The following is a 23974-nucleotide window of genomic DNA, read 5'->3' as shown; positions in this document are numbered from 1 at the left end:
CACGCCCATGTGCATGCAGCCAGGATGCCTTTTCAAACTGAAATTAGGCTTTCGTGTTGCTTTTGTAAATCAGTAAACTGGATAAGCTCATGTCTGAATTGTAAGCTATTTGTACTGATTTATCATAAAACACAGGTTTACTAGTTTTCAACACCCAGAGTCCCACAGTCCAGCTGAGACTATTTCACCAGGTGAAAGCAGTTAACTGTGATTTGATGGCTCTAAGGAAAGAGCTTTGTCTCCCTCTAGTGGTGAGATACTGTCATGTAATTTCTGAGCTCATTTAAAGGGGAGCTATTATGCTCATTTTCAGGCTCATACATGTATGTAAGGTCTCTACTAGAACATATTTACATGCTTTAAAGGTTAACAAACCCCCACTTTATTTCCCTCCATTGTCTGTGCTGGAACATCTTAATTGACCTGTTATTTTACCACCTGTCTCTCTAAAGTCCCAGACACACCAAATGGACTTCAGAGAACTAGAGGCAACAACAGCCTACTGTTACCTCATGTTGAATATGTCTCAGCCAAGCAGTTGCACATGAACACAACACAAAGACAACAGCTGACGGCCAACTAGAATGTACGTTCTGCTCCTGCGTTAAAGGAAATAACTCTTTATACCAGTAGACAGTGGTAGTCTGTATTTGTCATTCAAAAAGGGAAACCGGTATACTGCCTTGCTGCTAGTTTGCCAGTTAGCACATTAACAACACAATCCAATGTTGAAAGAACAGAGCAAATTTACTGTGCACCAGTGAACGATAACACAAATCATCATGAAATATTTCTGCTGAAGAGCTCAGTGGCTAAAGAATAACACTTGTACCTCATGGAACAGGTTTTTTTTTTTTTTTGGTCTCACCCACTCTTGACTCCAGTCGTCTTCTTGTGTGCTGAGGTGAATTGCCAATCAGAGGGATTTCATTCAACAAGTTTTCAGAACAGTCTGAACCCCTCACTTTCTGCTCACAGGGATTACTTCTACATGTATATGTACCTCTAATATGAACATCCTTCACTGCAACACTATAAAGACACAAAATACGAAAAAGGCATTATAGGTCCCCTTTAAACTCATTTTCATGTGTTTATTCAACTCTTCTGCCTTTGGTTTGTGGGAGAAGCACAGCCATTCCAAAGAAAGACATTTATTCCACATCAATAGTCAACAAACAAACAAATAATTTGCAATTTACAGCCATATGTTGCATTTACAGTTTAAGTTTTAAAGGAGATACAACGGTTTTTCTGTTGAATGATTAAATGAGTTCCTGCACAGAACTTAATAATTTAGGTTCAAGCATGATTTTCATTGTTTATTTTATTAAAATTAAGAACTACAGTCATTGCTATATTAACTCTTGCCCTATCTTGGCCTCTGGATGTGCATTTACTGGAAAAAAGCCAAATGAAAATGCTTTTATTTGCTTTAGTTCTTATGCAATCTGCTCTCAGTTCTCTTTAAACTTTAATATTATTGGCTGTTTTTCCAGTTTATGCAAGTTTACAATCCATCTAAACTCTTTGTTTTTATACATAAATTTCATGTTAGCACCTCAGACTTTATTTTCCACTCACATGCATTTCCCTGTAGAGTACTGGTGCTCCAGATTGTATATTTATTGACAAGGTGAATCAATTACATCAGCGTCCTACTGGTCACACAGCAAGTACACTGTACTTCAACAGGTTACGGGAAATGCAGCCATGTGTAGAAGAACTCATCGATGCTCACAGAAAGAGGAGTCCATTTATTACTATAATTTCTGGTGATGATGTTACTCCTCTAAAAAAAAGGGCGATTTCTGTCCATCTTGTGTTGTTTTATGAAAAGCACACAGGGCCGATGTCCAGGCCGAACTCCTGATCAGGCTTTCCAATGTCCATGGGGGCCACGTCCACGACGGGCAGCCTGGCAGAAGTTTGAGTCCTGTACTCAAGCACTGTCTTGCCCCACTCTCCGTTTGACTTCTAAGGAGATAAAAAGACAAATACCTTAGTAGAAGTGCCTTCTAACAGATTTTTGTCAAATGTAGGTGTCTGGTAATGACTTACCGAGCAGCCATCATCGATGACAGTGTATCGGAGGCGGTTAACGCCTAGTGCTCTCAGCTCCTGGCCATTGAAGCCTTTGAGGACCAGCGCTTTCTTCAGGTTGGTGCTCTTCTCATTTTTATAAGCCACACTGTTCTTGCAGTGGTAGGTGATGTTCTGGTGTGCCTCTTTGGACAAAAGCTGCAGCAGCTTCAGCTGAACCGCCACCGCGTTGGGCTGCTCATCTGCATTTCCGTAGCGGAACTGAAATTAGATTGACATGATTACACACAGGGAATGCTTGATATCAGACTTCTAGACACTCATTTTTATAACATTTTGAATGAAACAAATTGAAAAAACAAAATAAATGTCTCTCAATTTCTTACTTTAGTTCCACTGCTCATGTCTGCTCCAAACCAGATGAGTTTGTCAGCACTGGGACTGGATTTTGTCCACCAGGCTTTGCGAGGAATGGTGGCTGGATTGGCATTGATGCAGGTTTCACCAGTTTCCATATTACAGAAGACCTTGATGGCATCCTTTGTGCTTCCTTGATTTGGATCAATCCAGTACTCACCTGTTTAAAAGTGCAAGGGGACATCAATAGGTTTCATAATGGTCTAAAAACATAATTAGCAGAAAAGACGACAAACAGACCCCTTACCACTCTTTTTGTGAGGGTAGCACTCCTTGATGTTCTGGCAGGATTTGGCAGGGTTCATCTGGCTACCATCAGGACTGCGGAGGTTTTGCAGATGTCCGCTGAGGGTCTTCAGTGTGGCATGGACGCCGGTGTCTGCACGGAGGACAGCTGAGTTTTTGTTGGGAAGGGCTTCATCTTTGTTGATCTCGGGAAGCGGTGGAGGATCAGCAGCTACATCGTCCTCAACAAATTCCACAGCTTCTGGCACAAAACCCTTATCGTAATCATAAGGGGCAGCAAAGAGGTCTTCCACAGCTGCGGTGGGAGGTCCTGGGGGGCCTGGAGGGCCGGGTGGGCCATCGTCACCAGGTGGACCCTGAGAAAGACAAGATACATTTTTTTTTCTCTATTTGATTTTTGTCTTGCAAGTGGTTTACAGAGTATAAGGGTAGCAGTAGCTGTCACTTTTTCAGTGTGTTTCACTTCAATAAAGATAACCTTTACATTTTGGTTGTCTAAAAAATGTCCTGTTCAGCATTTGGTTGTAATAAAAGACCCTCTAAGACAGGGCTATTCAATTACAAATTGAATTTTCAACATACTTTAAAACCAGAAAATATCGATGGGCCAGACATTTTCAGCAGCAGGCAATCTACTGAAAACTTTTTCAAGCTTTTGGTAATCGTAATTCGATAATTCGGTAATTGGTAAAAAAAATAATTTTTAGCCTCACATCTGACCAAGGAACATCACAAAGTTGTATGCAATGCAGACACTAGCTAGCTATCAACGCACAGAAGGATAACAAGTCACATAAACAGTAACTAATAACACACTTTATCTCTCTACCGGCATCTCTCTCATTCCCTCTCCCTTCTCCCTCATTTTCTGATGTTCTCCTTTAGGGTCAAGTGTTTAGGAAGACACACAGGATATAGTTTTATACAGTCTATGACAGCAACAGTCATGTTTACAACAACAAAGTCACTATATAAACTCAGTCATTTCTCACTGGAAACAACCTAACATGTCAATAAAATAAATATTCCTCCTGACATCACAATAGTGAGTTACGTTATATAAGCACATCAGTACCAGCCATTCCTGTTCTCAGTCCCCCCTCTACTGAGGACACTCACTATCTGCAGGTCGGCTGTCTCAGGTACATTTAAGATAGGTAGCAAACTAAGTGACATACAGACAGTTTTCATTTTAGTTTGTTTTTTAACAATTTGTTATTGGTCGCGCTAGCATGATGTGCTTGTGTAAACTGCAACTGTAAACCACAATGGTGCTGAATGAGAGACTGTGGACAGAGCAGACTGAAATATCGCTTTATACATGCTGAACACAAAAACTGAAAAAGCCCTGACTTTCTACAGGCGAACGTTTAATTGCACTAACTTATAGGAACAAGCGTACTTGCTGTCAACTAGAGTAATCTTGTAGTTATATTCCGCCGCCTCTTTGCTGTCGTCTGACTTCACTCTGTCATGTTTGAGTGTGTCTGTGTTTGTGTGGAAGAGGTCAGCCTCAACATGCAGACAGCAGGAGAGAGACTGCAGCGTGATGATACATGAAACCAAAACTTTAAAAAGTAATGGTAAGAGCCGATAACGGCAGAGCTTTTAATACTACAGTCTTGATTAATTTTGCCCAGGGCTGTTTAATACCGGGTCTCAGTACCCATTCCTAGCTGGGCCACTTGGAGGTTGCCTCTGCGCGGGATGTGGCCTGCGGGCTGCTAACTGAATAGGCCTGCTCTAAGGAGTAACATGTTCTTCAGGTAAGTTAATTTTATTTTAACGGTTTTAAGCCTGTTTCTTCTTTGCAAAATTAGCATTAGCATTATCACAGTGAACCAAAGTTGTAAATGCACCATGCTAACCAAGTTAGCATTACTGTTAGCTCCATCCTCTTGTCCAAAATATGGTCACTTCTGGCTCCAAAAATCCACGATGGCCACGGTCAAAAAGTCTAATTCAAGACTAGTCCACAAACCAATGGGTGACATCACAGTGGCTACAATTATTGTTTTAGACAGTGTATGGATAATACCAATAAGCTGATTATTTGAAATATAAAGAAGATAAAAAGAATCTTGTGTCACCTGGGCCCCGATGTCACCCATGGCACCTCTACTTCCAGGAGCACCCATTGGTCCGGGCTGACCAATGTTTCCTTCCTTTCCTGGGGGACCCACCACTCCTGGAGGACCCTGTGCGGTAAAAGAGTGTGAAATATACACTATTAAATAAGGCAGAACAGCACTTACAATGATCATAGTTTAACTGGATATGATAAACTTACCCTTGGCCCAGCTGGTCCAACAATACCTGTCGCTCCTGGCTCACCTGTAGCACCCTGAAATAGAAAAGAATGACATTTCAATGTCTGACACCTTCAATGTTACTGTGTTTTTAATGTTTCTCTGAAGTAACTATGAACAGTGGCTGAAGTATATAAATGAGTATTTGAAGCTGTTAAAATTAAAAACAATTGCTTACAGTTATTCCTGGCAGACCGTGGAGCCCGGTGAAACCTCTGTGTCCCTTCTGGCCCCTTTCTCCTTGTTCTCCAGGTGCTCCTTTATCTCCTTGTGGTCCTTGAGGGCCCTGAAGTTAAACACACAGTAACAGTTCAACATGTCATTGGAAAACACACTAAAAACAAGCACCTTTTCTAATTACTAAATTTTTGTTTTGTGTATCAGTGAGGTGAAAAATAGTATTTTTATGCTGACCACTTTCCCCCGTACTCCAGGTGCTCCTTGGGGTCCAGGGACGCCTCTGGCACCCTAAACACAAAACAAGCAAGAAGAAATGACAGAACTGACTTTGCAATTAGCATTGAGAGTGCTATCAGTATGTAATTGACATGATATATTAGCACTATCTCTGTTTGTGAAGCTCACGTTTTCGCCTGTTGGTCCAGGACCACCCGTCAGTCCCACAGGACCCTCAGTTCCTGGAGACCCTGGAGTTCCAGCCAGACCCTCAGGACCAGTATTACCCTTGTCTCCCTGGAAACACATGAACACACACCAGTGATTAGCACACATAGCCATTCACATGGTACCATTAGTAAATCCAGTCCACTGCTTAAATAAAAGCAAAAACACACGATGTATGGGATCTTACCCTTTCTCCAACAAGGCCGTCTGTCCCAGGAGGTCCCTCTGCTCCAGCAATACCCTGAGGAAACACAAATTATGACATAAAAATAAAAAATATTAAAATCATTTTTGTTTGTAGTTAGACCTACCTGTCTTTTCACAAATATTTGCTTGCTTTGAAGAAAACTTTCACCTCGTTTAAAGGTTGCTGCTGTATAAAGTCTACGAAACTCGTAAAGATATTTTGGACGCTGATTCATACATAGTATTATTTGATGACAGCAATACCAAACTTTAAATACTTAGACAGCCAGTGGTGGACTTAGGCTATCTGAGGGGCAGAGAAGAAAATAACAAGGGTACCAGCTTGTAGAAAGCATACAGAGAAGCCTTTATGGATTGCATCATGTTTTCTTAATTTTAAGACCACCTTGGGAGACACTTTATCAGTAATTTATTTGGCACATGAAGTCATACAAGGCACATCTCCAGTGAAATGCAATCCTTTCAGCTCCTTTAACTTGTGCCGTGTAATTCTTACATTGATGGCTGCTGCTTTATACTCTATACTAACTATGTTTCCGGATGGTTCTGGTAATCCATTCTGGCTGTGGGATGATTTAACTGTAGTTTTGGGTACAGTTGCCTCTGTTTCACAAATTAAATCCACCACAGACTCAACGGTTATTGGTGACATCAACAGTGTCCTGGAATGGGCTCCAGACTCTAATTGGCTCCGTCTCTCATGTCACTGGGTGCATGTGTCATAGTTTGCTTGCATGTTTTGATCTTGACATGATGGCTGCATGGTCGTCCCCCGCCTCAAATGAGGGCAATGACTTTGCTCTGCAGCCTCCTCTGAATGGTGTACAGTGATGATCCAGAGTGTTTATTTCCCCTGTGGCATGAGGAGGGCAGGAATAGGACAGCAACTCATATTTCCACTGTCACGCCAGTCCGTATTCATTGTAAAACACATGCCTTGTCCCTTTTTCTCAACAGAATCCTCTGATAGTTTCTGATATCACATTGGAAACTGATGTAGGCACCAGTGTCATACAGTTTATTATCCCAGCAGGATGCAAGTTAGGCAGAAAGATCCACGCCATCAGGATCGCAGCCAGTGTTAGATTCCTTCTCGGCTGCCTTGGTGCCTCACATGTAGATATGGATGCAGAGGTGGTTTCAGTTGTTCGTGTGGTCAGGATTGTAGCTGATACCTATCATCTCCATCTTTTCTTTGATGTTTACCGAAGTTAACATTAAAAAACTTCATCCTAACCAGCTAGCAGAGACGCATGAGCAGAGTTTACAAACTGGTGAGTTGATTTCTTCATTTGTGTGACTTGCAGCCAAATGCCACCACCGTTCAGTGCCAACCACAACAAGCACCACCAACACTTGCAAAATAGACATAGGAGCATAAGTTAAGCACTTATTTAGTGGAGCTGACAAAGAGGCAACTGAAAACATCCACACCTAAATCAGTTTTCTCCACTGCAAGAAGGCACTTTTGCTGTGGTTTGTTTGAAAGTGCCAAGGGGGGCAGAGACAAAAAATCATCCAAACTGCATATATTATTAATGACAATCTAATACATAATTGCAGTTTTTGAGGTATTTTTGCTGTCATATTCCTAATAACTTTAGAGAAATGAATGAATACCAAATAGTAAGAGAGTCTGTTTTTGGTGCTAAAATCTGAAACTAATTTCCAAAAGTCATATATTCGTGTTTTCAAGAAATAAGCAGCACTGATCTAAAGTAACTCCAGATACAACCACCAGCTAAAGACTGACAAATGAAAGCTGTTGGTGACCAAGATAGACTTGACAAACCTCAGGGCCGGCATCACCTCTTGGCCCGGTGGCTCCTGGTAATCCAACTCCTCCAGCAGGCCCTTTGCCGCCCTGAACTCCAGGAGCTCCAGCTTTTCCAGGTGGACCCTGAGGAATAAATACAACGTTCAAATAATTAAACTTTTCATCACCACATTCTTAAAGCAAGATATATCACTTTGTGATGCTAAAAACATTGTCAGAAGGAACACTTACAGCAGGACCTGGCAGTCCTAGCATGCCGGCCTCTCCTCTCGATCCAGGCGTACCCACGATTCCTCGCTGTCCTGCTGTGCCAGCAGGTCCTGGAGGCCCATCAGGCCCCTGACGGAGAAACACAAGACAAACACCTCGGGATTTATTTGTGTTCAGCACAGCCTAAAATGAATGCTACAGTGAACTCCAACCTGCACCTTACCGGAGGACCATCCTCTCCAGAGTCTCCCTTCTCTCCAGGGGTACCCGGTGCACCTGCATGTCCTCTCTCTCCTTGACGTCCTGGAGCTCCATTCTCTCCAACAATACCAGGAGTTCCTGGCTTTCCTGGAAGACCTATTGGCCCGTCTGCTCCAACAGCACCCTGAAACACACACGTAGTCTTCCCTCAGTACAGATTTTGGAAATACAAATGTGACTTAACAGCAAGTATGAAATTGAAACACTTAACCAAGTCTAATATATCGAATCGTCACCTCTGTATCGTGATATGTATCGTATCCATAAATTCTTGCCAATACACACCGCTAATGTAAATGGTTACTGAGTAGCAGGTGGCACCATATATGGTAGTCTCGGCCACCAGTGTGTAACTGTGTGTGAATGGGTGAATGTAACATGTTATGTAAAAGCACTTTGAGTGGTCACAAGACTAGAAAGAGCTATACAAGTGCAGTCCATTTACCAGGGCCTTGCTGGAGCAGCACGACGGTGAGTGTTAGCTTCTGGGCAAAAAAAAGGTAAGTCTCCTGCATGCATTTAACATTGGTAACTTTATGTCATATGTGACATCGTTGACCCAGGAGTAAATACATCACATTTATTTCACACTTGCCAGATCTGACAACTGCACAAAGGCACAAGCCCAGAGTTAACGTACCCCAGGCAAACGTTAAATGTTGAACCCCGACAATTTAGATATTAGAAGGCAGCTATACTAGCAAAATAATCACACAATCTCATGGCATATTTTGTCACAGTCCCATGATGATGGAGGCATTGTTATCATGAGGTTGAAAATTTTGATATATCGTTACATCTCTAGTAACCAAAAAACTCACAAGAGCTCCAGTTGGTCCAACTCCTCCTGGCAACCCAGGGAAACCAGGAGCACCCTGTGGGAAGACAACAGAGGAAGAAAGATTCACTTTAATTATAAAAATGATAACACCTGAGTACTTATTGCATGTTAGAAAGCACAACAACACTGTTAAAACACCAAAGGCTTTGAACATGTAAAAATATTGAGCCTAATTCACCGTTGCGCCCTGTGTTCCTCTGCCACCTTTCAGTCCAGTCACACCAACAGGTCCCTAAAAACACACATCAATAGCAGTGTAAGTGGAGTGATTAACTGTAGTTAGGTGACTTGTTTGACATTTTTCCCACTGTAGTTAACTGAGTGTACCTGTCCTCCTGGTTTCCCAGCCATCCCCTGTGGTCCAGGTGCTCCTCCCTCTCCCTTCAGACCTGTCTCACCCACTTCACCTTTGACTCCAGGCTGACCATCGGGACCCTGGGAAACAAACAGGATGTTTTTCGTTAAGCATTAATGATTTAATTGTTGGTATATATTGAACATATCCGCCCTGCGTTAACTTTAACTTTAGCAGCCACTTACAGCAGGTCCAGGGAAGCCGACAGCACCAGTTGGACCATGCTCACCTGTTGAACCCTGTTAACATCACCACACACACACACACACACACACACACACACACACACACACATACACACACTTTATCAGGAAGGAGTAGACATATAGCCATTCAAGGGCAATGTCACTTTAATTTAACTTCTGTTGTAAAATAAAATGTTGTACTGACAGGAGTTCCTCTAGTGCCTCTGCGTCCTGTAGGTCCTGGTGGGCCGGGTTCACCCTGAAATAAAGGGAAGGTCAAGTGAGTCAAATGAATTCCTTTAGGTTTTCATTTTATCTAAACCTGGAATGATGCAGAACTTTACAGGTTTAAGTTTTCAAAGTTAGCGTCTGGTTTATGTGCAGGCCACATATCCAGTGCTCATTAAAGTCTACAGTTGGTATCTTCTATTGAAAAACAAAAAAAAAGACATGTCTGCTGAAACTGTCACTATATGCTGACAATAGTACATGAGACATGCTCGTACAAACAAATCATGGTTTACTGTCAGGATATAGGGGCAGTTTCAGTAAAAAATATGTTTTTTTGTTGTTGTTGTTTTTTATAAAAGTTACCTTCACAATACTGAATCAGCCCTATTAAGAATAACAAATGACCTCTTCCTAGCTGCTGACTCAGTAACTGCTCCGTCCTCTTGTTCCTCCTCTAACTGCAGCCTTTGACGCTGTAGATCACGCCATTCTCAAACACAGATTAATGGAATGGGTGGGGGTCTTTAAACTGGTTCTCTTCATATTTATCCAACAGATCGTTCTTTGTCTCTATGAGTAACTCATTTTCTTCCTTAGTTCCCATCTACTATGGGGAACCCCAAGGTTTCATACTTGGCCCAATCCTCTTCTCCATTTATTTACTTTAATTATGCAGATGACATGCAGGCCTACATCCCCTTAGAGCCAAACAACATCAACAGACTAGTCCAAAATGCAGTTGCAAGAGTTTAACAAGGTCAACAAAGAAGGAGCACATTACCCCCATTCTTACCTTCCTACACTGGCTGCCTGTTGACTACAGGATACATTTTAAGATTCTGATGTTTGTCTACAAAGTGTTAAATGGCCTCACCCCTCTTACATCATAGAGCTCCTCTCCTCATATCACTCTGTAAGAGAGCTGAGATTGTTTGACCAATCTGTCCCGAGATCCAGGACTAAGTGTTATGGGGACAGGGCTTTCTCTATCGCTGCCCCGAAACTCTGGAATTCTCTTCCTCACACCATCCAATTCAAGTCAAGGTCAAGTCAATAAAGTTGACTTGACCTACTGTACCTTTAAATTGAATTCAAAAGTGGACTTATTTAAACAGCAGTCATTTTGAACTGAAAATTGAAAACAGTTACTCCCTCCATCCTGTTGTTCTGCACCAAGATTCTCATTATTGTTTACTTTTACCCTCATTTAGAACTTTCTTAATTCTGTATCTATGACTCAACATCAGTCAAACATTGTAATTTTTGCGTAATTGTTGATATATTTTTTTTCTTTTCTGAAACATAATAATTTGGCTAATTATACAAACATTTCTAGGCTTAAAAATTCATGCTAAAATTGTGGTTTTGGGCTCACCTTCTCTCCATTAGGTCCACTGGAACCAGTAGGTCCAACAGGACCAGGAAGCCCCTTTTAATAGAATTTTCAAAAAATATTAGAATATCATATAAGACAAAATAAAACTCAGTTGTACATGACTATCAGCAGCTAGTGACCGAAAAGTGAATATGTTTAGTCTTTGTGCCATCAGGTAAAATATTTTGCCACAAACGTCATATAGTTCACGACTCACCCGTGCACCGTCAGCTCCAGCTTTGCCCTCGTTCCCAGGTTCTCCAACTGCACCCTGTTAGAAGAAATCACCTTTGTCAGTGGCTTAATTTCCTTCAACAACCTGCTGACATCAGTAGCGGATATTTTGTTTGACTGACGGTTATGTTCGAGGAGAAATTAGTATCTCTGGCTCTTTGCAGATGATCCTATCTTTTACTTACTGCATCTCCCTTCGGGCCTGAAGGTCCTGGTGTACCTCTCTCTCCTGGCATTCCCTGAAGTCCTGGACCTCCTGGCTCTCCAAGAGAACCCGTTGGACCAATGCTACCCTAAAAGGGACACAGTAAGGCTCAGTGTAAACAAGATCTACATGCAACAAATTAAAATATTATGCGAGGTTTTGGTACTTAGTGTCTCTGCATGAGTGATTTCATGGTTACAGTACCTTTGGCCCATCTGGTCCTGGTCCACCTGGACTACCTTTAGGTCCCTGCAGCCCATTGGGCCCGATTTCACCTCTCTCTCCTGGAGGCCCTCTTTCTCCCTGCAAGGACAAACAAAGGATAAACGCAACACCTCTTAATTGCAAAAAATAATTAAATGTATTGACTTGTGGCTGACTGATTTAAATATGAACAGTAATGGACTTACTCTTGGACCTGTAGCTCCACCAGCCCCAGCCTCTCCAGCAAGACCCTGGAAAAAAAACATATTCTGCTTGTTGTGGTATGATAAGAAAAACATCTTAGTATGTTGAGGACTTATTATTGTACAATATATAACTTAAGGCTGAATTAAAAATAATTAAATTTGTCATACCTCATCACCTGGTTTTCCTGGCTCTCCAGGTGGTCCTGGAGTTCCGGGCAAACCCTAAAGAATTCAATTTATATTTAATGCAAATAACAATAATGAACAAGAATGACATCAATACACTGAAATAAACATATATTCTTATAACTATGGGGTGCAGTGTACCTGGAAACCATGCAGTCCCTGTGGTCCCTGCTCTCCTCTCTTTCCTGCAGGACCCTGGAGAAAAGCAAACAGAATATAAATTCATCTAAACATCGTGTCATCAAATCACTGATGATGAGATTGTGTCAACAGTTAGATGCTTACAGCGGGGCCGGCTGGACCAGCAGCGCCCTCCTCTCCGTCTTTTCCATGCACACCCTAGAAGACAGACAGTATCTATCAGTATAGCTGCAGGTATATTTGTATGGATGTGTGCATGTATGATGTATAAATGATATCAATAGAGAAAATGACTTGCCCTTTGACCTGGAGGCCCGGAGCTGCCAGCCTCTCCAATCTTTCCAGCATCACCCTAAAAATCAGGAACCACATTAGTCATCTGTTGCTGCACAGAATATATAATTAAAATGATTCAAATACATAAATACTGACAGCAAAGCCTTTTGGTCCTGGCAGACCCATCGGTCCACCTGCACCTCGGTTTCCAGTAGAACCAGATGGGCCTGGTTTACCATCATCTCCTGCTGAGCCCTGGAAAGACCGCAAGAACATTAATACGTGCAATCTACCAAGAATGATTCCTTATTTGGTTGTTTTAGGGAAATTAAAATGAGTCATGAAAATAAAAAAGTTTTGTGTACTTGTGGTCCTTGCTTTCCCTCTGATCCCTGGGCACCAATAAGTCCTGTCAGACCCTGTGAAATAAGATGCACAGTTACAGAACAACCTTCAATACCTGTCTCTAGAGCTGCATCTTCTCAAAATAAATATTCTCTAAATATCTTACAGGAACACTAACAGATGCTCTGTCTCTAGATCGGGGGTGTCAATCTCATTTCATTCCATGGGCCAGCTCCAATATCTTCTACCCTTTTTTTGAGTAAAGAATTGTATTCTGTAGACGTTCATGTGCATCTATCCATGCATTTCCTGATACATTTTCTTTTGAACTGAAGCTGCTGACTGACAGGATTGGCTGGATAGACCCTTTGGTGTGTCGGTCTGGCCCACAGGCTGTATGTTTGACACCCCTGCTCTATATAGACAATGGTACTTCTGACATTTACCATTTAATTTCAAGCTGGTATTATGTGGTTTGGGACCTGTTTGGACAGGTTACTTTAAAGTTTTGGGGAATCTTGAAATAAACAAAATATTGTATGTCCCTACTTACCAAAATTTACCCAGTTATGAGTGACACAAAATTTCTTTAAGTGCACAGTAGTGCATTATAATTCGTCATAGGTGTTAACTCATTTTAATTGAAAGAATAGCCATTTTCAACTGTTGACAGTCTTCACAGGAAAACCTAAAAGGCTTCTCCTTATTTTCTATCATATAAAATACCGTTTCAGATTTCACATGTTAAAAATGTAAAAATGTAAAATAAAGTGTAGCCAAAGTTTCAAATAGTGAGGTAAATGTATGTAAAAGTAATCCTTGTTACCAAAAACCTCATGCTTCAGACCATTCTGAATATTCTGTATCCAAGTGTTTTTTCTACTTTCAAGACAAAATGATCATAACTCTTGGGAGATTTCTTTGTGGTCATCTGTTCTAGGTACACGGCTGATAGTGCTTGTAATCTACATGCTACATGCGTACATCAGAGAAACATGAAAACGTGGTTAATATCTCCCCCTGATTTTCATTGGGAGAAAGTGTATTGCTACATGTAGCTACATGCTAATGTGATGGAGACATGTAATCTTTAGTTGTTGATGTTAATTATTCTCAGATTTTGGATAATATTCCTGCTGGAACATGTCCGATTGTATTGATATGTTTTTATTGGTGATTTTTAACGGGAGATAGTGACGCTTTACACAGTCACTTCCCAGCTGCCCTGGTATATGTAGGCATATGCTAACATTAGGGAAACGCACTGCTGCTATTGTCTATTAAAGTCATTTCTGCGGCTGCAATGACAGGGCAGAGACACAGAGTTGTGGAAGATCCAGAAATGCTGACCAATCAGAGAAGACTGGGCTTTTTTGGGAGGGGGGGGGGTTTATAGAGACAAGTGCTTATTTCAAGTATTTCAGGCAGAGGGTGAATACAGGTGTTTCAGCAAAGACAGTAAAAGGAAAATAAAGTGTTTCTTTTCACATTAAAGCATGTTAACATGTTCTAGTAGAAAACCAAAATTACAAGTTTGTCCTGACAGTGAACACGAGGTCCCCTCTAAAGAGTAACTTAACACCAGGTTGAAAAGCAGCATTTCACTGCCCTTTCTGCTTGCAAGCTTTGAACCTGTAACCACACCTGACAGTGATGTCACAGTGTACTGACACATCCTGGTGTACACCTCTACATCACTGGAGCAGGGTGAAAAGTTAAACCACTTGAGGTCAACAAATACAAGATTTTCTGCCTGTGTGAAGTTGCTCTAACTGCCTTTTGTGGGTAGTTTTTTACTATATAAGAGTAAAGTGATGAATAAATGCTGTAATAATGTGTGCCGTGTGTGCTTTACCCGAGCTCCTGTTAAACCTGACTCTCCATTACGTCCTATATCTCCATCTAAACCTTTGGCACCAGGTAACCCTGGCAGTCCTCGTTCACCCTGGGCTCCCTGTTTGGTTCAAAGATACACAAAAAAACATGTCATGGTCGAGAATAATCACAATTAAGGACAGTTATGCTCCGGCATTATGTGTATTTTGATGTGAAGTCAACTCACCTTAGGGCCTGGCAAACCATCTGCACCTGGGAAACCTCTATTTCCGGGGGCTCCCTAAAACAAATTGAGTATCCATTACATTTCAGGCCCTGAAGTCATGAAAAGGACTCTCTGTAGAAGTTTTGTTTTTAAAAGATGAAGTAAAAGTTGACTCACTGTCTCTCCTGGAGGTCCTGGTGGCCCGATAGATCCACCATCACCTCTGGGTCCACGCTTTCCGTCCTCTCCCATTGGGCCCAGTGGACCTGGAATACCATGGTCTCCCTAACCCAGCAATCAATAATCAGTCAAACAGTCTCCTCCAATTAACTTTCATCGTTTTTAACTTTTATTTTTTGGATGATAAAGGGTGTTTTAGCTTACTCTTTCTCCCTTGGCTCCAGCTTCTCCTTTGAATCCAGGCACTCCAACTTCACCCTGTAAAACACCATCAGATAAACTGGAGATCAAGACATTAAAGCTCCCAGTGCATTCAGTTTTATAAGCTACAAAGTTACAGAGGTGGAAATGGAGTCATGCTAAAGGGTGAGGAAGGTTACCAGTTGGCCCTTTGGTCCTGGTGCTCCTGTAGTTCCCTGAGGGCCAGGGGGACCAGATGGACCCAACAGCCCTGATGGACCCTGGACACCTGCAATACCCTGAGGAGGAGAAGAAGCAGATATCACAAAAGATTCACGGACAAGTGCTAAAAATGGTTCACAGAGTTTGTAGATACTTACAGCTTGGCCGCGAGCACCTGGAATTCCATCAGGTCCTTCAGCACCCTGTTAAAAACATTTTTTTTACTTGTTATGTTAATCCAAAGGTGAATAAAGTCCAACAGGATGTGCTCACTTTCCCAGGAATACCCAAAACTAAATCAGATTGATGAAGCTGTAACAAACCTGCTTTCCTGTTGGTCCAGCTGGTCCTACGTGACCGGCGTCCCCTCTGGGTCCCTGTTGTCCTGGACTTCCTCTGACACCTGTCGGTCCTGCTTCACCCTGCACCAGAGGACAGACTTAGGTCAAATTTGAGGACTTTTTAAAAATTCTTTTATTAAAATTTTGGGGTCAGATTTTGGCAGTGGTTGAAGTGCTAAGATCTTTTACTGAAGTACAAGTATCAATACTACAGTGTAAAACTACTCTATTACAAGTAGGGCTGTGTATTGGCAAGTTAGCAATATGATATGCGTCACGATACACGGGTTACAATTCAATATATCACGATATATTGTGATACTGTAGGCAAGGTGACATATTCCAATTTTTAATCTCATTTTAGGGAATCTGTCATAGTGTAAAGAACATAAACATCTGCATAAAAAGTTAACTTTTGCCAATATTAGTAAAAATAGAATAAAAATGCTTGCAGGATTCTTAAGGCAAACAAACTAAGAAAATAAAAAAAATCGATACAGTGCTTCTGAGAATTGATACAGTATTACCAAATTCAATATTGAAATACTCAGGTGTATCGATATTTTCTTACAACCCTTGTGACAAGTGAAAGTCCCGCATTCAAAATTTCCCTTAAGTGAAAATACAAACGTATAAGCATCAAAATATACCTGAAGTACCACAAGTACAAGTACTCATTATGTAGAATGGCCTATCTCAGAATAAAATAAAAGCTGGAAATGAGTTAGCGTTTTAGCACTCTTGGTTCCCTTGTCTCAAAGTCAATCAGTTTTTTTGAGTGGATTTTTGGTTAGATGCCTGGAATAAGGTCTGTGGTTAACACATACTTAAGAGACTTTCACTTTGTGTGATTTATATTGAAGAAATCAGTGTGACATTAACATCTGGATCAGCCTGCAGAAAAAAGGTCATCCCTGCAGCACTCTGTGTTCATCCCTCGAAAATTGCAGCTGTTAAAGGTGGAGCTAATTCAGCTTACTTTATATACCACAGGGTATGTTATCCTAAAATATTACATCATATTTTATTAGTTGATCTATTCTTATTATTATCATTTTGTATTAATAATCTAAACCTGCTAAAAGTAACGAGTTACTAAAGCTATCCAGTAAATGTAGTGGAATAAAAAGTGCAATATTGGCCTCTGAAATGTGTAGAAGTAGAAAGTTGTATAAAACTGTACATTAGTACAGTACTTGAGTAAATGTACTTAGATTCTACCACTGTCATTTTCTCTAATTACACAGTTATCTGTTTTAGCTTTCATCCAGCAGTGTTGTATTGTGAGATAAAATGAACTGAGGTTATGGTCAATGTGTGTTTTTGTTACCTAACAGTCTGCCAATATAGACAATTTGCTACATGACAATAAATAATTTCACAGCAAGATAATGGAAATAAAAACGGATTAATGTTGTAGAAAACTTCCCAAATCTTTAATTATAATATTATGACATAAAACTGTTCAGTCTCACCTTCATTCCTGGGTTACCGGGAAAACCTGCCACTCCAAGGATTCCCATTGGACCCTGTGATTAAATAAAAAAATTGTCAAATATTCAAAACAAAGCTTACTGGGATTTTGGGTTTATTATAGGGTTCAAGTTCACAATTTGCATTTGATTTGACTCAATTAAGTTGATAAATGTGGTCCTTACCAGAGGACCTGGTTTGCCAACATGGCCAGCTGCACCCCGTTTTCCCTACAACAGAAAGAAAACACCTCAATCATGCATCACCGTTTTATATTTTAACACTTTTTCCAACTGAATAAAGACATTTTGTTTCTCTTACCACAGGACCAGTTGGTCCGGCTCTGCCTCTTTCTCCCTGCATGCCCGCTGGTCCCTGAAACAAAACACCTGCTCAGCATCTTTATCATCAACACCTGACTCTGTGTGAAATGTTGTGATGATGAGTTTCCTACCTGTGGGCCTGGAGCACCCATTCCACCCGGAGTACCAGATTTACCCTACAGAGCACAAAGACATAACCCATGTTAAAACTGCATTATGTGTGTCTGTGTGATGTTATATCTGATGTTGAAGCATGAAGGGGGGAGACAGAGCGAGTATGACATGCAGCAAAGGGCTGCAGGCTGAAACTGAGCCTGTGGCCACTGCGGCAAGGACATTGCCTTCGTATACAGGATGCCTGCTCTACCCACTACGCCCCTGGGTGCCTTTCTTAAATGTATTTTTCTCTTTTTCTCTGTCTTTTTTTGGGAGTTTATATTGTCATGTCATCATGTCAGCATATGTATTGTGTATTATGTGCCTGTATTTAAGAACAAAAAGTTAGTGGTTCTATATAGGGTCATATGTTGGTTAAATTATTTATTTATTACTTATTTTGGGACATTTCATAAAACATTACAGAAAAGGGGTTACAGAATGTCTTTAAAGTGTTCGAGGAAGAGGATGAAGAAGAAGATATACTTTATCAATCCCCAAAGGAAAATTCAAAATTTTCTCTCTGTTGTCATATACACATAGGCCCGTAATACACACACATGAAGAAACAGAAGGTGAACTGGCACCTCTCTAGCTATCAGTGACCCTCTGGTTCCCAAAAGACCCTATGGACTGAGCTACTGCCACCCTAAATATGTCTGTGGTGAGTATGGGGGTCAGACCCGTGACCTTGGCATTATTAACCAGCTGAGCTAACCCATCTAATGACTTCAACCCGTCAAGAATTTTCTCTGTCTGTATTTGGTCCGTATGGGGACTTAAGCTGGCAACCTTCCGGTTCCCAACCCAAGTCCCTATGGACTGAGCTACTGCCATCCAAAAAACTTGTACATGCTAAATATTTCTAAGGTCAGTAGAGTTATAATGATCTTAATATATCTATAATATGATACAGTTGTACACTTTGGGAACCACAAGATGAGACAAAGCAAATTCACACCTTGGTTCCAACCGCTCCAGTCTCACCTCTTGGCCCAACAAGACCAGACATTCCCTGTTGGAGAGATTTAAAGTCACAAACAGGAGGTAAGTTCTTGATGTTTCTTACATAAAAGCCTGAAAAATAATCATTAAAAGTGAGGAGCGATGATAGCATGGAATGACTTTTGATTGTGCAGTGCAGGGATGCACCCATGGGACTTTTTCAGTCCCCATATTGGTACCTGAGCTTTGGGTATCGGCCGATACCGAGTATAGATCCCATGCTTGTTTTGAATTAATAAGCTGTACCTCAAAGTGTGAAAGTGCCAATTCTTTTATGTGTAAGTCAACATCAGGCTAGACTTAAAACATTTCTGTCCTAACTTTGCAGAAAGAAATTCTAACAAATACATTTTTTTTAGATTTAGATTTACTGAAGTTTTATTATTATTAAAAAAGTAAACCATGCACCAGCAACCACATATTGCGAGTGCAAAATACCTCCAAACATCCAACATTTTTGTTGTTAGCATGACGTAGTACGCACTTGTGTAATCAGACATAAACTTAGAAATGAATTGAATAGAACAGCCTCGTTGTCACCAATACTGTATCCAGCTATTAGAGTCAGTATTGGCCTGATATCCGACATCACCACTAAATCGTTGCATCCCTAATGGCAATGTTTGTGTGACTTACCTTGTGACCTTTCAGTCCTGGATGACCTGGAAGTCCTGGGAATCCTCTTGCACCCTGCATTTAAATAAAGAATCAACAAACACACTAAGCAGAGGAAGAAGTTTATGTCTACAGATTGTGATCACCGTTTATAGGTTCTATTTTAAATGAAGTGTATACTGAATTAAGTGCGTCTCCTAACATTCTTCTGGGCTTGACTGTGCTACTTGGTCATGATAAACGGTATTGTAATTCATGCAATTTTAGTGTGAATGCTGAGGGGAACAGGTTACCACAGATCCTGGAAATCCTGGCTCTCCTGGAGCGCCTGCAGGTCCAGGTTCTCCCTGTGCAGTAAAAGTAAAATAACAGTGTTTAAAAATGATCATTGCTTTTAAATAATTAACAACATATCATAAACTGTTGTGTAGGTTCGACTCACATCAGGTCCAGCTTTTCCTGGTGGCCCGTCTGGTCCGCGGTGACCCGGCTCACCCTGCAAAGAAACACAAGAAACTATCATTACTGACACACATTTCACAAAAATCAAAAATGAAGAAGCAGAAATGTTTCTACCATTTGTCCTGTTTCTCCAGCCTCTCCTGGAATTCCCTGACCACCACTTGGGCCCTGAGGAGAGGAGGTAATGACAGTCACTTCTGATGCCAGGATACAACATTACTATGTTCCTACCTCAAGTCTTGTGACAACATATCATCAAAATTAAGCCTTTAAATCTTTGATAGGAAGCCAAAACTCACCTGTGGCCCAGGCTGTCCTGGAGGTCCTCGTGGTCCTGCCTCACCCTGAAAAAGCAACATTTCATACACTGTGATTTAAACATTATGGCAAACGTACTAACTTTGTATATATGAAACTTTAATTTACTGTTTTTTTTCCCCTGTGCAGCACTCACCCTTGATCCTGATACCATCCCAGCCATACTAGACTTCTCACCAAAACCTGCAGACATCTGTGACACCAGGTTGCCCTTTTGGGAAGTAAATTATTCAAAAGAAATGTTCAAACCGCTGCAGAGGAGTCATTTCATTATCTGTTCAATGTGCAGATTCTGGGAAAAACTCACCCCAGGGTGTGAGGGTTGTCCTGGGGCTCCAGGCTCTCCTGGATTTCCTGGCACACCGGGCTCCCCATCAAATCCTGGAGGCCCTGGGAATCCCTGCAGGGTGTGTGGTGAAATATGATTAATGAGAGGGAGAGATGAACCACTGGAGTGAAGTGTATGTATTAAGCATCATGAATATAGTAAGTGCAGGACATGCACCGTGGAAAAGCAAAAAAACAAAACAAAAACAGAATGAGTGCCTAGAAAAGCACTATAGAAGTTCAATGTATTATTATTATTATTATTACTATAAAATAAAACACGTTTAACCCCACTGACAGACCATCTTCCTACACTTACAGAGGGTTTTCTGTGTGTTGACAGCAATCTTAAGTTGCATGCAATAAGCAGAAATTTACAGACCACAACAAAGATAAAACCCACAGTTTGAGCCGTGCAAAGGCAAATTGTTGGCTGTTGCCATGAGCAGATTAGCCTGTAGATTTACTGCATCTAAAATATTCATTCAGATTTACCCGTCTGCCTTTAAAGCCTCTTGGTCCGGTGTGTCCCTGAGCTCCTGGAGGACCCTGAATCATAAACACAAGAGATTTTAATCAATGAGAATTGCTGTATACAACTATAAACGTCTCTTAGAAGTGTACAACATTATATTACAGTCATGATAATAGCTTTCAAAAATATCAATTGTCAGAATTTTGTATACACAGTTTCTGTCTTTGTCCTTCCTAGAAAGCTGGTTGGCAAACCATCCTGCCGTTGTCAGAATCAGAATCAGGTTTATTTCCGAGTAAGTTTTCATATACAAGGAATTGGCTTTAATGAATTGGTGCATAACATTAACACAGTCAGAGAAAATGAAATAATTAAAAAAAAATGTATATAGCAAAAATCAAGAGGCATAAAGTTTATGAAGTTATTATAAAAGTTTGAAAAATACTTTGAAAAATTGTATTATGTATCTGAATTAAAATGCAAGAGTTTTGCAGTTTTTCCTTGGGCAAACATTATCAAGTATAAATGATGATGACTGTTGACTCTGTGATGATTTTATGCCTAGTTTTTTAACTACAGTATGATTGTGTCTATTTTATTAACTTATTAATGTATGTTACTGAATTGTTTGATTTTAATGATCTATGGATACATTGCTTCCTGTTTTTTAACCATCATTTAAGGTGTCCTTGAGTGTTTTGAAAGGCTCCTATAAATACATTTAATTATTATAATAAGAAGAATGTTCACTAATAATAATATATTTTATTGCACTTTATCAACACCCTTCAGCTTTCCACAGGTTGTTCTCCAGTCATGAATACTATTATGACATTCTAGTGCCCTCTAGTGTCAAAATTAGTGCATGGAGATTATTATTTGGGAGATCATTTTGAAAAACATCTATTTCAGGGATACTCACTTGTGTTGCCTGGGGGCCACTTTGGTAAAATGACAGGAGGCCAGGGTCCAGTTAATAAACAAACAAATAATTAATATAAATAAGTAACCTGGACCTCTGTCAGGGGGTCTGAGGGGATCCTTCCCTGGTACTTGATGCATTTTTATGAACTCTGGCACCTTATTAACATTCAAAGTACAAAACAATATGTCCCAGTGTGAATCTTTTTATTTATATTGTGAATTTAAAAATGGTCAGCAGGCCATCTGGCACCCTATTGCCAGCCAGATTTGGCCCTTTGTATCACTGCTCAATTCTAATTTATTTCTTTTACCCTATATTCCACACATACCTATAAATTCTCAAAATATACTGTACACTTTGACATACAGTAATAGATAATGCAGTAAAAACTCACCTGGGGTCCTGAAGGTCCAGGGAGCCCCACCACCTGGAAAAAACAAACAAACAAAAAAAAAAACAGTCTTTGTAGTGACTTTGTTGGCAAAACACACAAAAAATTTAGTACTTTTTTATTCATCTGAAGTTGAAATATAATTAAAAAAATAAATAAAAATAAAACTGCAAATACGTTGTTTATGTTGCGAAATTACTTACATAAGGGATATCACCTGGTTCACCTTTCTGTCCCTATAAAGGAAACATATCAACAATTTGTTTTCATTTGAAGAACTAATGTTTCTATATTTGTTTTAGATATTAATACATGTTTGTTAGAATGAACCATGACTTACCTTGAATCCCATAATTTCTGAAGGAAAACAAACAAAAATGAAAATTAAAGACATTTATACTTCAACTTATCTGCATCGTGGTATACCTTCCTAAACCTGAATGATTTATGTATGTATTTATGTGTATCCTTAACATCTATACACATACATCTTTATTTACCCACATCCCCACATGTATGCAAATTACATAGCTTTGTGTTTAGCTATGTTACATATGCCCATCACATACTGCTAAAAGCTTGATCCATTTATTCCAAATTTGATAGAATTTGTCTTTTTGGATCCTTAAAAGGTTTTCTAAGTTATTCCACACCAATCTTCCAATGCACTCTATGATTAAGGGTAATGTAACGCCCCTTGAAAATCTTACGGACTTTCAATGGGTCTAACCTGCGGCAGTGATGTAAAAGTGTACCCCAAGCGGTGTCAGCACACAGTGGCATCACTGCTTTACAGTAAATTACTGTAATAACAGGCTAACTCTTCTCACCTATCATCCTGCTGGCACTGGCAAAGGTGTCGCACACAGGACAGCACTCCCCCTCAGGTGTGACGACCTTCTCGCAGTTTGGCAGCAGCTCACACTGCACCTCGTCACAGATGGAGACACCGTTGTCACAAACACACACGCGACAAGGCTCTGGTTTCCAGATGTCGTTGTGCTTGTAAACCTCCCCATCGACCGTGCAGCTGTCCCCTTTTTTCTCATCTGCAGCTGCAAAAGACATATTTTTTAAAAGTAGCGGCATACTAACCTCTCAATAATGTAACAAGAAATATTATTTACCGGTTGTGGGGTCTGCACTTGGAAGTGATGTTGTGTCTGCACTCAAGCATACAGGGCAACACTCGCCCTCTGGGGTCACAGTGTCCTTGCAGTTGCCGAGGTCCTCACAAACCACATTTTCACACACAGCAGTCCCCTTATCGCACACACAGATCCGACACGGCTCAGGGTTCCACATGTCATTGTGAGCATAGACTATTCCATTTTCTGTGCAGGTATCTTCATGAAACAGAAACATAAAAGAGTTAAATTAATGACCATGTAACCTGAAATCCGACCTGATAGCTCAACATTTTTTGCTTTTTCACTTCTTTGCCAAGAGCTTTGAGAAAAATGATGCCAAATGATGTCTATATGTTAGATATGAAGTTACCAGGGTCAAGACTAAACATGAAGAAGCAGGGTTTGGTTTTTGACAGCAGGTCTGCTACAACTCTCAGATCTTTTAAATTAAGGCTGAAGACTTTTCTGTTTGCTGTAACCTTTATTCTTGTATTTTATACCTGTCTTAGTATATTTTAGCTTGTTTTCATTT

General features: G+C 40.5%; 1 protein-coding gene across 3 annotated transcripts in view; it reads right to left on the bottom strand.

The window, feature by feature from the left end:
- Window positions 1-1080: 1080 nt before the first annotated feature.
- The window catches only part of col5a2b (collagen, type V, alpha 2b), a 41774-nt gene continuing 18880 nt past the window's right edge, over window positions 1081-23974 (bottom strand). For all 3 annotated transcript variants that reach the window (XM_078165685.1, XM_078165686.1, XM_033616286.2), the window contains 54 exons: window positions 23440-23658; window positions 23143-23367; window positions 22653-22669; window positions 22516-22548; window positions 22316-22348; window positions 21017-21070; window positions 20502-20594; window positions 20331-20405; window positions 20176-20220; window positions 19991-20044; window positions 19857-19910; window positions 19708-19761; window positions 19436-19489; window positions 18756-18809; window positions 17770-17814; window positions 17637-17690; window positions 17501-17545; window positions 17318-17371; window positions 15825-15923; window positions 15660-15704; window positions 15480-15578; window positions 15304-15357; window positions 15097-15204; window positions 14941-14994; window positions 14734-14832; window positions 12899-12952; window positions 12690-12788; window positions 12556-12609; window positions 12402-12455; window positions 12258-12311; window positions 12099-12152; window positions 11931-11975; window positions 11725-11823; window positions 11501-11608; window positions 11299-11352; window positions 11082-11135; window positions 9681-9734; window positions 9476-9529; window positions 9263-9370; window positions 9114-9167; window positions 8916-8969; window positions 8057-8218; window positions 7855-7962; window positions 7639-7746; window positions 5827-5880; window positions 5601-5708; window positions 5430-5483; window positions 5194-5301; window positions 4997-5050; window positions 4797-4904; window positions 2708-3062; window positions 2430-2620; window positions 2062-2304; window positions 1081-1977 (listed from right to left, as the gene is read on the bottom strand). In XM_078165685.1, the coding sequence (XP_078021811.1) occupies window positions 1831-1977; window positions 2062-2304; window positions 2430-2620; window positions 2708-3062; window positions 4797-4904; window positions 4997-5050; window positions 5194-5301; window positions 5430-5483; window positions 5601-5708; window positions 5827-5880; window positions 7639-7746; window positions 7855-7962; window positions 8057-8218; window positions 8916-8969; window positions 9114-9167; window positions 9263-9370; window positions 9476-9529; window positions 9681-9734; window positions 11082-11135; window positions 11299-11352; window positions 11501-11608; window positions 11725-11823; window positions 11931-11975; window positions 12099-12152; window positions 12258-12311; window positions 12402-12455; window positions 12556-12609; window positions 12690-12788; window positions 12899-12952; window positions 14734-14832; window positions 14941-14994; window positions 15097-15204; window positions 15304-15357; window positions 15480-15578; window positions 15660-15704; window positions 15825-15923; window positions 17318-17371; window positions 17501-17545; window positions 17637-17690; window positions 17770-17814; window positions 18756-18809; window positions 19436-19489; window positions 19708-19761; window positions 19857-19910; window positions 19991-20044; window positions 20176-20220; window positions 20331-20405; window positions 20502-20594; window positions 21017-21070; window positions 22316-22348; window positions 22516-22548; window positions 22653-22669; window positions 23143-23367; window positions 23440-23658 (4673 nt within the window). In that variant the 3' untranslated portion in view covers window positions 1081-1830. The remainder of the gene's footprint in view (window positions 1978-2061; window positions 2305-2429; window positions 2621-2707; window positions 3063-4796; window positions 4905-4996; window positions 5051-5193; window positions 5302-5429; window positions 5484-5600; window positions 5709-5826; window positions 5881-7638; window positions 7747-7854; window positions 7963-8056; window positions 8219-8915; window positions 8970-9113; window positions 9168-9262; window positions 9371-9475; window positions 9530-9680; window positions 9735-11081; window positions 11136-11298; window positions 11353-11500; window positions 11609-11724; window positions 11824-11930; window positions 11976-12098; window positions 12153-12257; window positions 12312-12401; window positions 12456-12555; window positions 12610-12689; window positions 12789-12898; window positions 12953-14733; window positions 14833-14940; window positions 14995-15096; window positions 15205-15303; window positions 15358-15479; window positions 15579-15659; window positions 15705-15824; window positions 15924-17317; window positions 17372-17500; window positions 17546-17636; window positions 17691-17769; window positions 17815-18755; window positions 18810-19435; window positions 19490-19707; window positions 19762-19856; window positions 19911-19990; window positions 20045-20175; window positions 20221-20330; window positions 20406-20501; window positions 20595-21016; window positions 21071-22315; window positions 22349-22515; window positions 22549-22652; window positions 22670-23142; window positions 23368-23439; window positions 23659-23974) is intronic.

Source organism: Epinephelus lanceolatus, chromosome 24 (genome assembly GCF_041903045.1).
Source record: "Epinephelus lanceolatus isolate andai-2023 chromosome 24, ASM4190304v1, whole genome shotgun sequence".
Lineage (NCBI taxonomy): Eukaryota > Metazoa > Chordata > Actinopteri > Perciformes > Serranidae > Epinephelus > Epinephelus lanceolatus.
This window is presented reverse-complemented; position numbering and strand designations above follow the sequence as displayed.